At 50.1% G+C, this 13,874-nt stretch overlaps 1 protein-coding gene across 1 annotated transcript in view; it reads left to right on the top strand.

Annotated features, from left to right (window-relative positions):
- Positions 1–13,874, top strand: part of btr30 (bloodthirsty-related gene family, member 30) — a 35,291-nt gene that overhangs the window by 18,160 nt on the left and 3,257 nt on the right. The window contains exons 8-11 of the mRNA XM_085783296.1: positions 5,445–5,534; positions 7,203–7,229; positions 7,315–7,341; positions 9,875–10,050. Of these exons, the coding sequence (XP_085639422.1) occupies positions 5,445–5,534; positions 7,203–7,229; positions 7,315–7,341; positions 9,875–10,050 (320 nt within the window). The remainder of the gene's footprint in view (positions 1–5,444; positions 5,535–7,202; positions 7,230–7,314; positions 7,342–9,874; positions 10,051–13,874) is intronic.

Below are 13,874 nucleotides of genomic sequence, written 5' to 3'. Positions count from 1 at the left end.
CTACCTGTCTGTCTCTACCTGTCTGTCTCTAACCTGTCTGTCCTCACCTGTCTGTCTCTACCTGTCTGTCTCTACCTGTCTGTCCTCACCTGTCTGTCTCTACCTGTCTGTCTCTACCTGTCTGTCCTCCCCTGTCTGTCTCTACCTGTCTGTCTCTACCTGTCTGTCCTCACCTGTCTGTCTCTACCTGTCTGTCTCTACCTGTCTGTCTCTAACCTGTCTGTCCTCACCTGTCTGTCTCTACCTGTCTGTCTCTACCTGTCTGTCTCTACCTGTCTGTCTACCTGTCTGTCTCTACCTGTCTGTCTACCTGTCTGTCTCTACCTGTCTGTCTCTACCTGTCTGTCCTCACCTGTCTGTCTCTACCTGTCTGTCTCTACCTGTCTGTCTACCTGTCTGTCTACCTGTCTGTCTCTACTTGTCTGTCTCTACCTGTCTGTCTACCTGTCTGTCCTCACCTGTCTGTCTCTACCTGTCTGTCCTCACCTGTCTGTCTCTACCTGTCTGTCTCTCACCTGTCTGTCTCTACCTGTCTGTCTCTACCTGTCTGTCTCACCTGTCTGTCTCTACCTGTCTGTCTCTACCTGTCTGTCTCTACCTGTCTGTCTCTACCTGTCTGTCCTCACCTGTCTGTCCTCACCTGTCTGTCTCTACCTGTCTGTCTCTACCTGTCTGTCCTCCCCTGTCTGTCCTCACCTGTCTGTCTCTACCTGTCTGTCTCTACCTGTCTGTCTCACCTGTCTGTCTCTACCTGTCTGTCTCTACCAGTCTGTCCTCACCTGTCTGTCCTCACCTGTCTGTCCTCACCTGTCTGTCTCTACCTGTCTGTCCTCCCCTGTCTGTCCTCACCTGTCTGTCTCTACCTGTCTGTCTCTACCTGTCTGTCTCACCTGTCTGTCTCTACCTGTCTGTCTCTACCTGTCTGTCTCTACCTGTCTGTCCTCACCTGTCTGTCTCTACCTGTCTGTCTCTACCTGTCTGTCCTCACCTGTCTGTCTCTACCTGTCTGTCTCTACCTGTCTGTCCTCCCCTGTCTGTCTCTACCTGTCTGTCTCTACCTGTCTGTCTCTACCTGTCTGTCTCTACCTGTCTGTCTCTAACCTGTCTGTCCTCACCTGTCTGTCTCTACCTGTCTGTCTCTACCTGTCTGTCTCTACCTGTCTGTCTCTACCTGTCTGTCCTCCCCTGTCTGTCTCTACCTGTCTGTCTCTACCTGTCTGTCCTCACCTGTCTGTCTCTACCTGTCTGTCTCTATCTGTCTGTCTCTAACCTGTCTGTCCTCACCTGTCTGTCTCTACCTGTCTGTCTCTACCTGTCTGTCCTCACCTGTCTGTCTCTACCTGTCTGTTTCTACCTGTCTGTCCTCACCTGTCTGTCTCTACCTGTCTGTCTCTACCTGTCTGTCCTCACCTGTCTGTCTCTACCTGTCTGTCCTCACCTGTCTGTCTCTACCTGTCTGTCTCTACCTGTCTGTCTCTACCTGTCTGTCCTCCCCTGTCTGTCTCTACCTGTCTGTCCTCACCTGTCTGTCTCTACCTGTCTGTCTCTACCTGTCTGTCCTCACCTGTCTGTCTCTACCTGTCTGTCTCTACCTGTCTGTCCTCACCTGTCTGTCTCTACCTGTCTGTCTCTACCTGTCTGTCTCTACCTGTCTGTCCTCCCCTGTCTGTCTCTACCTGTCTGTCCTCACCTGTCTGTCTCTACCTGTCTGTCTCTACCTGTCTGTCCTCACCTGTCTGTCTCTACCTGTCTGTCCTCACCTGTCTGTCTACCTGTCTGTCTCTACCTGTCTGTCTCTACCTGTCTGTCTCTACCTGTCTGTCCTCACCTGTCTGTCTCTACCTGTCTGTCTACCTGTCTGTCTCTACCTGTCTGTCTCTACCTGTCTGTCTCTACCTGTCTGTCCTCACCTGTCTGTCTCTACCTGTCTGTCCTCACCTGTCTGTCTCTACCTGTCTGTCCTCACCTGTCTGTCTCTACCTGTCTGTCCTCACCTGTCTGTCTCTACCTGTCTGTCTCTACCTGTCTGTCTACCTGTCTGTCTACCTGTCTGTCTCTACCTGTCTGTCTACCTGTCTGTCTCTACTTGTCTGTCTCTACCTGTCTGTCTACCTGTCTGTCCTCACCTGTCTGTCTCTACCTGTCTGTCCTCACCTGTCTGTCTCTACCTGTCTGTCTCTACCTGTCTGTCCTCACCTGTCTGTCTCTACCTGTCTGTCCTCACCTGTCTGTCTCTACCTGTCTGTCCTCACCTGTCTGTCTCTACCTGTCTGTCTCTACCTGTCTGTCTCTAACCTGTCTGTCCTCACCTGTCTGTCTCTACCTGTCTGTCTCTACCTGTCTGTCCTCACCTGTCTGTCTCTACCTGTCTGTCTCTACCTGTCTGTCCTCCCCTGTCTGTCTCTACCTGTCTGTCCTCACCTGTCTGTCTCTACCTGTCTGTCTCTACCTGTCTGTCTCTAACCTGTCTGTCCTCACCTGTCTGTCTCTACCTGTCTGTCTCTACCTGTCTGTCCTCACCTGTCTGTCTCTACCTGTCTGTCTCTACCTGTCTGTCCTCACCTGTCTGTCTCTACCTGTCTGTCTCTACCTGTCTGTCCTCACCTGTCTGTCTCTACCTGTCTGTCCTCACCTGTCTGTCTCTACCTGTCTGTCTCTACCTGTCTGTCTCTACCTGTCTGTCCTCCCCTGTCTGTCTCTACCTGTCTGTCCTCACCTGTCTGTCTCTACCTGTCTGTCTCTACCTGTCTGTCCTCACCTGTCTGTCTCTACCTGTCTGTCTCTACCTGTCTGTCTCTACCTGTCTGTCCTCCCCTGTCTGTCTCTACCTGTCTGTCCTCACCTGTCTGTCTCTACCTGTCTGTCTCTACCTGTCTGTCCTCACCTGTCTGTCTCTACCTGTCTGTCCTCACCTGTCTGTCTACCTGTCTGTCTCTACCTGTCTGTCTCTACCTGTCTGTCTCTACCTGTCTGTCCTCACCTGTCTGTCTCTACCTGTCTGTCTACCTGTCTGTCTCTACCTGTCTGTCTCTACCTGTCTGTCTCTACCTGTCTGTCCTCACCTGTCTGTCTCTACCTGTCTGTCCTCACCTGTCTGTCTCTACCTGTCTGTCCTCACCTGTCTGTCTCTACCTGTCTGTCCTCACCTGTCTGTCTCTACCTGTCTGTCCTCACCTGTCTGTCTCTACCTGTCTGTCCTCACCTGTCTGTCTCTACCTGTCTGTCTCTACCTGTCTGTCTACCTGTCTGTCTACCTGTCTGTCTCTACCTGTCTGTCTACCTGTCTGTCTCTACTTGTCTGTCTCTACCTGTCTGTCTACCTGTCTGTCCTCACCTGTCTGTCTCTACCTGTCTGTCTCTACCTGTCTGTCCTCACCTGTCTGTCTCTACCTGTCTGTCTCTACCTGTCTGTCCTCACCTGTCTGTCCTCACCTGTCTGTCTCTACCTGTCTGTCTCTACCTGTCTGTCTCTACCTGTCTGTCCTCACCTGTCTGTCTCTACCTGTCTGTCTCTACCTGTCTGTCTCTACCTGTCTGTCTCTACCTGTCTGTCTCTACCTGTCTGTCCTCACCTGTCTGTCCTCACCTGTCTGTCTCTACCTGTCTGTCCTCACCTGTCTGTCTCTACCTGTCTGTCCTCACCTGTCTGTCTCTACCTGTCTGTCCTCACCTGTCTGTCTCTACCTGTCTGTCTCTACCTGTCTGTCTACCTGTCTGTCTCTACCTGTCTGTCTACCTGTCTGTCTCTACTTGTCTGTCTCTACCTGTCTGTCTACCTGTCTGTCCTCACCTGTCTGTCTCTACCTGTCTGTCTCTACCTGTCTGTCCTCACCTGTCTGTCTCTACCTGTCTGTCCTCACCTGTCTGTCCTCACCTGTCTGTCTCTACCTGTCTGTCTCTACCTGTCTGTCCTCACCTGTCTGTCCTCACCTGTCTGTCTCTACCTGTCTGTCTCTACCTGTCTGTCTCTACCTGTCTGTCTCTACCTGTCTGTCTCTACCTGTCTGTCCTCACCTGTCTGTCTCTACCTGTCTGTCTCTACCTGTCTGTCTCTAACCTGTCTGTCCTCACCTGTCTGTCTCTACCTGTCTGTCTCTACCTGTCTGTCCTCACCTGTCTGTCTCTACCTGTCTGTCTCTACCTGTCTGTCCTCCCCTGTCTGTCTCTACCTGTCTGTCTCTACCTGTCTGTCCTCACCTGTCTGTCTCTACCTGTCTGTCTCTACCTGTCTGTCTCTAACCTGTCTGTCCTCACCTGTCTGTCTCTACCTGTCTGTCTCTACCTGTCTGTCCTCACCTGTCTGTCTCTACCTGTCTGTCTCTACCTGTCTGTCCTCACCTGTCTGTCTCTACCTGTCTGTCTCTACCTGTCTGTCCTCACCTGTCTGTCTCTACCTGTCTGTCCTCACCTGTCTGTCTCTACCTGTCTGTCTCTACCTGTCTGTCTCTACCTGTCTGTCCTCCCCTGTCTGTCTCTACCTGTCTGTCCTCACCTGTCTGTCTCTACCTGTCTGTCTCTACCTGTCTGTCCTCACCTGTCTGTCTCTACCTGTCTGTCCTCACCTGTCTGTCTCTACCTGTCTGTCTCTACCTGTCTGTCCTCCCCTGTCTGTCTCTACCTGTCTGTCCTCACCTGTCTGTCTCTACCTGTCTGTCTCTACCTGTCTGTCCTCACCTGTCTGTCTCTACCTGTCTGTCCTCACCTGTCTGTCTACCTGTCTGTCTCTACCTGTCTGTCTCTACCTGTCTGTCCTCACCTGTCTGTCTCTACCTGTCTGTCTACCTGTCTGTCTCTACCTGTCTGTCTCTACCTGTCTGTCTCTACCTGTCTGTCCTCACCTGTCTGTCTCTACCTGTCTGTCCTCACCTGTCTGTCTCTACCTGTCTGTCCTCACCTGTCTGTCTCTACCTGTCTGTCCTCACCTGTCTGTCTCTACCTGTCTGTCCTCACCTGTCTGTCTCTACCTGTCTGTCTCTACCTGTCTGTCTACCTGTCTGTCTACCTGTCTGTCTCTACCTGTCTGTCTACCTGTCTGTCTCTACTTGTCTGTCTCTACCTGTCTGTCTACCTGTCTGTCCTCACCTGTCTGTCTCTACCTGTCTGTCCTCACCTGTCTGTCTCTACCTGTCTGTCTCTACCTGTCTGTCCTCACCTGTCTGTCTCTACCTGTCTGTCTCTACCTGTCTGTCCTCACCTGTCTGTCCTCACCTGTCTGTCTCTACCTGTCTGTCTCTACCTGTCTGTCTCTACCTGTCTGTCTCTACCTGTCTGTCCTCACCTGTCTGTCTCTACCTGTCTGTCTCTACCTGTCTGTCTCTACCTGTCTGTCCTCACCTGTCTGTCTCTACCTGTCTGTCTCTACCTGTCTGTCTCTACCTGTCTGTCCTCACCTGTCTGTCTCTACCTGTCTGTCCTCACCTGTCTGTCTCTACCTGTCTCATCAGTCTCGTCCGGTGACCTCATGGCAGCAGAGAGCATGATGAGTCTGAGAGGAAGCAGCGCCAACCTGAGGAAGAGTCACTGGTCTCTGAGAGGTGAGATCACTGTCCCCTAACAATACACACATAATAGCCACGTTTCCACTGCAGGAGTTCCTGGTAAAGGGAGGGGGTAGGGACTTCTACAGGAATGGATGGTGAATGGTAAATGGACTTGCACTTATATAGCGCTTTTCTAGTCACTCGGGCCACTCAAAGTTTAGTTTAGTTTATAGTTTATTAGTTGAATATGGGACAATGTGCAGTTACATTAATCATTTAAAGGGGAAAAAAATGAAAAGATGGTTGCACCAGATTTAGCTCCCAGCTAATTTCCATCTGTAGTCTCTACACATAACATAAAAGTAGTAAAATACACAGAATACAAGCTATTATACAAAGATGAGGCATAAACAGACACAGTTAGACAATGGACAACACTTAGACAACAACATGTATGAGGTAGGCAAAGTGCAAAGTTCTCATAGCAGCATGATTTATTCATAGTATCGATAATAATAAATAAAGTAATAATAAAGGTAAAACATGAAAGTGGCAACAGTGGCAGATGTAATACCAACGATGGTAATTCTCAGTTACAAAAAATAGAAAATGACCAGCTATGGTGATGTGACAGATGTATCTATGGATATCAGATGAAAACAGAGACAAGAAATGCTAATGACAAAGAGAAACAGCCTAAAAAGCGCTTTACACTGTAATGGTCGCATTCCCCCTTTGACACACATTCATACAGCGCTGTTCGTAAACAGGCTTTTAGGAGATAATCATTCACACACATACACACAGGGCAGGTGTGGGTTCAGTGTCTTGCCCAAGGACACTTCGACATGCAGACAGGGGGAGCCGGGAATCGAACCGTCGAACAGCGTTTTTTTTTTTTTTACTGCTCTTGTTGTTTTTTTCTGTCAGTAGGCTATAGACACTTTCTTAAAAAAAAAACATGCCGTCTCGATCGTCACGTAATCCCGCGATCGGCTATTTACCACTCCTTTTTTTTTTTTTTTTTTTTTTATAACTAGGCCTACTGCTACTCTCGTCTTTTACTGAGTTATTCTCTCTTTTTTCCGGCCGTTTTTCTGTTTTTAGTAACGTTGGGTTGTAAAAATGCATCTTATTTTGGGGCTTTCTCTTACGGTGTGACGCGAGCACAAAGCGGGCGCAAGGCAAATTTTTCGCGCGACCAGATTACATACAAAGTCAATGTACAGACGCGAATGGACGCAAATTTGTGCCGGCGGCGCGAATGGCGCGGTGCGAATGAAGCGAAAACGCGAAATTCGCCCGTTCGCTCGAGTTCAAAATATTGAACTCAGGCGAAATATTCACGCGAATGCCACGAGTAAAAACAAATACTCCAGCGGGCAAACTCGAGCGAGTAGAGCGAGGCGAATATTTTACTCGCGTCCGGTGTGAACGCACTGTTAGCGTCACATGATCCTGCTTTGAGTCTGACCAATCAGCACAGAGTAGCCTAAATCTCAAGCCCCACCGGGACTTCTTCAGGGCCGATCCGAGTACCGACCGCCAGGCAGGGACTCTGTTCGGCCCCGTAAAAGTTCCTGTAAGAGGTTCCTGCAGTGGAGACAAGCACCAACGAGGCCGAACCCGTAAAATTACCCCCAAGTTCCTGCAGTGGAAACGCGCCTATTGTTTGAGCTTTTAATGTGAAAGGGACTGACTGTGTTTCCTGTCTCTCTCCAGACCTGAAGAAGGTCAAAGGAGCCTCAGGTGTGTTTCTGTTCTGTCTCTTATTATTATTAACACAGGTGATGTGTTCAGGGACGGTGGTAAAAACCTGTTTCTTCTGTTACAGGACATAAAAAAGCTCGAGTGTACATGGGTGAGTCTGACTTTTATTTCATCATCTCTGTCAATCAACTGCTGTGATGATGTCATCACTGTTGTTAAAGGGATAGTTCAACATTTAGTCAAACTGGCCCATCACCATAATCCCTATAGTCATAGCAGTAGGTTCGTTACCTTTAATTGTCGGTGCAAGCTGTTTTTAGAACGGCGGAGCAGAGCCGTGAGCTGCTCAGAGCTACGCTACGGAGGCTCATTATGGGATTTCTTGGTTTCCCTCATCAAACTCATCAAATACACAATCCAACAACTCCACAACGCTCTGGTGGACAAGTTGTGAGCTGCACATTCACCACGCTATGAGATAATAACACAACGTTACCACACAGAGTTGTTGTAGAGGGAAATTCATGTAAAACCACTGATGCACGTTGCCTTCAGGGACAGTTTTTCATCAAGCAGTCTCTGTATTTCTCTAAAAACAGCTTGCACCGACAATTAAAGGTAACAAGCCTACTGATATGACTATAGGGATCATGGCAATGGGCCACTTTTTGAACTATCCCTTTAAAGGGATTCCCTCATCAAACTCAACAAATACACAATCCAACAACTCCACAACGCTCTGGTGGAAAAGTTGTGAGCTGCACATTCACCACGCTATGAGTTAATCATTACGTAACATTTACGACACATGAAGCAAATACTCTGAACTACTTTCTCTTCTGAAATCCCTCCGCCCAGCAGCAGCCGTGTCTGGAATGTAGTCCCGGCTGCATTTCCCTCTAAAACAACAACTCTAATGTCTCTAATGTCACATGATCGACAAACACGGACAAATAACTTTTGTTACAGTTCAGTTCCTTTCTTTCCGCTGACCTGTAACTTCTCAGTTTGACGCCGTTAAATTCATTTTTCACAACTCAGAGTCCAAGTTTTAATTCCTTTCTTCCTCCTTAGTTTTTTTTTATGACAGACTAATAGTAACAGAAGGTTTTTCACCATCCATCATTTCTATGAGGTGTCCAGAACAACATACTAAAAGTCCTAAGAAATCCTAGTTGGGGAAATATGTTTAATTCTCATCATTATCTACTGTATAAAGTCTATGGTGCTGACAACAATACACCCCAATGGGGCTGTTTTTTCCCTTTACTCCTACCACAATGAAACTTTACACAATGAAAGTATCCATGAAAAGTAACATTTTTTGTGTTTCAAGTTTCTTTGAAAATTAATTTGAATATGCAAATGAGCCATACACTAATCAAATACGCCCAAAATACACCCGAATAGGCTTATTTTTTTTCCTTTACTCCTACCACAATGAAACTTTACATGATGAAAGTAGACATTAAAAGTAACATTTTTTTGTATTACAAGTTTCTTGGAAAATGAATTTTAATATGCAAATGAGCAAAACACTAATGTTAATACTGTATGCCCAAAATACACCCGAATAGGCTTCTTTTCTCCCTTTACTCCTACCATTCGTCTATGGTATAATGATGCAAATTAAACATATTTCCCCAACTAGGATTTCTTAGGACTTTTAGTATGTTGTTCTAGACACCTCATAGAAATGATGTCTGGTGAAAAACATTCTGTTACTATTAGTCTGTCGTAAAACGCTATTTTTCCTGGACTATAAAGTCTATGGTGCCAATACAATACACCTCAATGGGGCTGTTTTTTTTCCTTTACTCCTACCACAATGAAACTTTAAGCAATGAAAGTAGACATGAAAAGTAACATTTTTTGTATTACAAGTTTCTTGGAAAATGAATTTTAATATGCAAATGAGCAAAACACTAATGTAATAGCCTACTGTATGCCCAAAATACAACCGATTAGGCTTCTTTTCTTCCTTTACTCCTACCATTCGTCTATGGGACCTTATCGACATCATAGACTTTATACAGTAAATAATGATGAGAATTAAACATATTTCCCCAACTAGGATTTCTTAGGACTTTTAGTTTGTTGTTCTAGACACCTCATAGAAATGATGTATGGTGAAAAACATTCTGTTACAATTAGTCTGTCGGAAAACGCTATTTTTCCTGGACTATAAAGTCTATGGTGCCAATACAATACACCTCAGTGGAGCTGTTTTTTTCCTTTACTCCTACCACAATGAAACTTTACACAATGAAAGTAGAAATGAAAAGTTAAAATTTTTTGTATTTCAAGTTTCTTTGAAAATGAATTTGAATATGCAAATGAGCAAAACACTAATGTAATAGCCTACTGTATGCCCAAAATACACCCGAATAGGCTTCTTTTCTTCCTTTACTCCCACCATTCGTCTATGGGACCTTATCGGCACCATAGACTTTATACAGTAAATAATGATGAGAATTAAACATATTTCTCCAACTAGGATTTCTTAGGACTTTTAGTATGTTGTTCTAGACACCTCATAGAAATGATGTATGGTGAAAAACATTCTGTTACAATTAGTTCTATTTTTGGGTCCAGAATGAGCTGGATGGCCTGGACTACCTTTATTGATAAGAAACTTAGCTAAATGCTATAGCGTGTGTGTGTGTGTGTGTGTGTGTGTGTAGAGGACGTGACGCTGAACCCGGTGACGGCGTATCCCTTCCTCATCCTGTCGGAGGACAGGAAGCAGGTGAAGAGAGGAGAGAAGCTGCAGTTCTACAGGAACAGCTCGCACCGCTTCGACGTCTGGTCCTGTGTCAGCGCCAAGGAGGGATTCAACTCAGGGAGGCACTACTGGGAGGTACACACACACACACACACACACACACACACACACACACACACACACACACACACACACTACTGGGAGGTACACACACACACACACACACACACACACACACACACACACACACACACACACACACACACACACACTACTGGGAGGTACACACACACACACACACACACACACACACACACACACACACACACACACACACACACACACACACACACACTACTGGGAGGTCAGACACACACACACACACACACACACACACACACACACACACACACACACACACACAGACATTACAAAACACACACAGATGATCATTCATCATTGATTTTAGACGTAAGAAGGAAATTCCTACTGAGTGCATCAGACTTACCGTAAAACTTCAAATAATGGCCGAGTCCCAATTAACCGCCGGGTGTAGCAAAATATTTTTTATATTAAACGCCCATCCCAAATAAACGCCGGGTCAAACATTGTTTTTCTGGTTGCCAAAAATATTCTATGCAAATATAGCTAGTCTCCCTAAATACAAACAAATAACCTTAAACAGATTGAAAGCCGGAAAAAGGTGGCTTGCACTCTCCAGGTCGGGGGAGAGTTCCTGCCTCAGGTGGAGGAGTTTAAGTATCTTGGGGTCTTGTTCACGAGTGAGGGGAGAACGGAGCGTGAGATTGACAGGCGGATCGGTGCAGCGGCCGCAGTAATGCAGTCGTTGTATCGGTCCGTCGTGGTGAAGAAGGAGCTGAGCCGAAAGGCAAAGCTCTCGATTTACCGGCCGATCTACGTTCCCACCCTCACCTATGGTCATGAACTCTGGGTCATGACCGAAAGAACTGGATCCCGGATACAAGCGGCCGAAATGAGTTTCCTCCGCAGGGTGGCGGGGCGCTCCCTTAGAGATAGGGGGAGGAGCTCTGTCACCAGGGTGGCGGGGCGCTCCCTTAGAGAGAGGGTGAGGAGCTCTGTCACCAGGGTGGCGGGGCGCTCCCTTAGAGATCTGGAGCTCTGTCACCCGGGTGGCGGGGCGCTCCCTTAGAGATAGGGTGAGGAGCTCTGTCACCAGGGTGGCGGGGCGCTCCCTTAGAGAGAGGGTGAGGAGCTCTGTCACCAGGGTGGCGGGGCGCTCCCTTAGAGATAGGGGGAGGAGCTCTGTCACCAGGGTGGCGGGGCGCTCCCTTAGAGAGAGGGTGAGGAGCTCTGTCACCCGGGTGGCGGGGCGCTCCCTTAGAGAGAGGGGGAGGAGCTCTGTCACCAGGGTGGCGGGGCGCTCCCTTAGAGAGAGGGTGAGGAGCTCTGTCACCCGGGTGGCGGGGCGCTCCCTTAGAGATCTGGAGCTCTGTCACCCGGGTGGCGGGGCGCTCCCTTAGAGAGAGGGTGAGGAGCTCTGTCACCAGGGTGGCGGGGCGCTCCCTTAGAGATCTGGAGCTCTGTCACCCGGGTGGCGGGGCGCTCCCTTAGAGATAGGGTGAGGAGCTCTGTCACCAGGGTGGCGGGGCGCTCCCTTAGAGAGAGGGTGAGGAGCTCTGTCACCAGGGTGGCGGGGCGCTCCCTTAGAGATAGGGGGAGGAGCTCTGTCACCAGGGTGGCGGGGCGCTCCCTTAGAGAGAGGGTGAGGAGCTCTGTCACCAGGGTGGCGGGGCGCTCCCTTAGAGATCTGGAGCTCTGTCACCCGGGTGGCGGGGCGCTCCCTTAGAGAGAGGATGAGGAGCTCTGTCACCAGGGTGGCGGGGTGCTCCCTTAGAGATAGGGGGAGGAGCTCTGTCACCAGGGTGGCGGGGCGCTCCCTTAGAGATCTGGAGCTCTGTCACCCGGGTGGCGGGGCGCTCCCTTAGAGAGAGGATGAGGAGCTCTGTCACCAGGGTGGCGGGGTGCTCCCTTAGAGATAGGGTGAGGAGCTCTGTCACCAGGGTGGCGGGGCGCTCCCTTAGAGATCTGGAGCTCTGTCACCCGGGTGGCGGGGCGCTCCCTTAGAGAGAGGATGAGGAGCTCTGTCACCAGGGTGGCGGGGCGCTCCCTTAGAGATAGGGTGAGGAGCTCTGTCACCAGGGTGGCGGGGCGCTCCCTTAGAGATAGGGTGAGGAGCTCTGTCACCAGGGTGGCGGGGCGCTCCCTTAGAGATAGGGGGAGGAGCTCTGTCACCAGGGTGGCGGGGCGCTCCCTTAGAGATCTGGAGCTCTGTCACCAGGGTGGCGGGGCGCTCCCTTAGAGATAGGGTGAGGAGCTCTGTCACCAGGGTGGCGGGGCGCTCCCTTAGAGATAGGGTGAGGAGCTCTGTCACCAGGGTGGCGGGGCGCTCCCTTAGAGAGAGGGTGAGGAGCTCTGTCACCAGGGTGGCGGGGCGCTCCCTTAGAGATCTGGAGCTCTGTCACCAGGGTGGCGGGGCGCTCCCTTAGAGAGAGGGTGAGGAGCTCTGTCACCAGGGTGGCGGGGCGCTCCCTTAGAGAGAGGGTGAGGAGCTCTGTCACCAGGGTGGCGGGGCGCTCCCTTAAGCGGCGTTCACACCGGACGTGATAGACGCGAATATAATCGCGCCAGACGCTTCCATCGCGCCGCTTGGTCATTGTGGATCATTCGCGTCCATCGCGTCATTCGCGCTAGACGCTCCGCCCGTTCATTTGAAAACCGGTGATCTCAACCTGCTCTCTTTCCACGTCGATCGTGGCTCATATCACCACCGTTGCTGCACTGTACTACTGCTGTACAAGTCTCAGAAACACCGGAAAACCACCCACCGTCGTGTCTGGGTTCACTGTGTGTGTGTGTGTTGTTGTTGTTTTTTTTGTCCACTCTGTGTAGAAGACGGCAGCGGTGCCCACACACAGCTCAAATACAATCAGCTTCTCCTTCATGTTGTTCTGAGTGTAAACAACCGTACAGAGAAGTGACGTCGTCGGCTTGAACTCGTCGCTGATTGGATGTCACGGCGCGATGCCGCCTGAAAAGTTCAATATTTTCAACTTTATTCGCGCCGCTTCAGACGCGCCGCTTCATTCGCGCCGCGTCTCATCGCTCCAGACGCTCCATTCGCGCCGCCTCCGCCTGAATCGCGTGTCATTGCGCCATTTACATTGATTTTCAATGTAGAGTTGCCGCTCCATTCGCGTCTATCGCTTCCGGTGTGAACGCCCCTTAAGAGATCTGGAGCTCTGTCACCCGGGTGGCGGGGCGCTCCCTTAGAGATAGGGTGAGGAGCTCTGTCACCAGGGTGGCGGGGCGCTACCTTAGAGAGAGGGTGAGGAGCTCTGTCACCCGGGAGGAGCTCGGAGTAGAGCCGCTGCTCCTCCACATCGAGAGGAGCCAGCTGAGGTGGCTCGGGCACCTGTATCGATGCCCCCTGGACGCCTCCCTCGTGAGGTGTTCAGGGCATGTCCCACTGGGAGGAGACCAGAGGAAGACCCAGGACACGCTGGAGTGACTACGTCACTCGGCTGGCCTGGGAACGCCTTGGGGTCCCCCCGGAAGAGCTGGAGGAAGTGTCCGGGGAGAGGGAAGTCTGGGGATCCCTGCTCCGACTGCTGCCCCCGCGACCCGACTCCGGATAAGCGGACGAAAATGGATGGATGGATGGAGATTGAAAGTGTCTCGAGACATTAAAGACGGCCGAGGACCGACGAGACGCCTCTGGGCTGGTTGCTCCTGCCCGGTCTGTCCACTCCTCTCATCCGCACTTCACCACCTGTCCTGGCTGCACCGTGTCGGCTCGGCTCGGCTGGGCTCGCTACTCCTCATTTAAATGACTTATTACTCCTTCTAAAAGTAGACAATTTACTGTTCTGATCTCATACGCGTGTTTAGCCTATACGTTGCATTATTATAAGCTATAC

Source organism: Trachurus japonicus, chromosome 8, assembly GCF_045865225.1.
Source record: "Trachurus japonicus isolate A0001 chromosome 8, Traja_1.0".
NCBI classification, from domain to species: Eukaryota; Metazoa; Chordata; class Actinopteri; order Carangiformes; family Carangidae; genus Trachurus; species Trachurus japonicus.
Note: the sequence above shows the minus strand (reverse complement) of the source record. Positions and strands in the feature narration are given on the sequence as shown.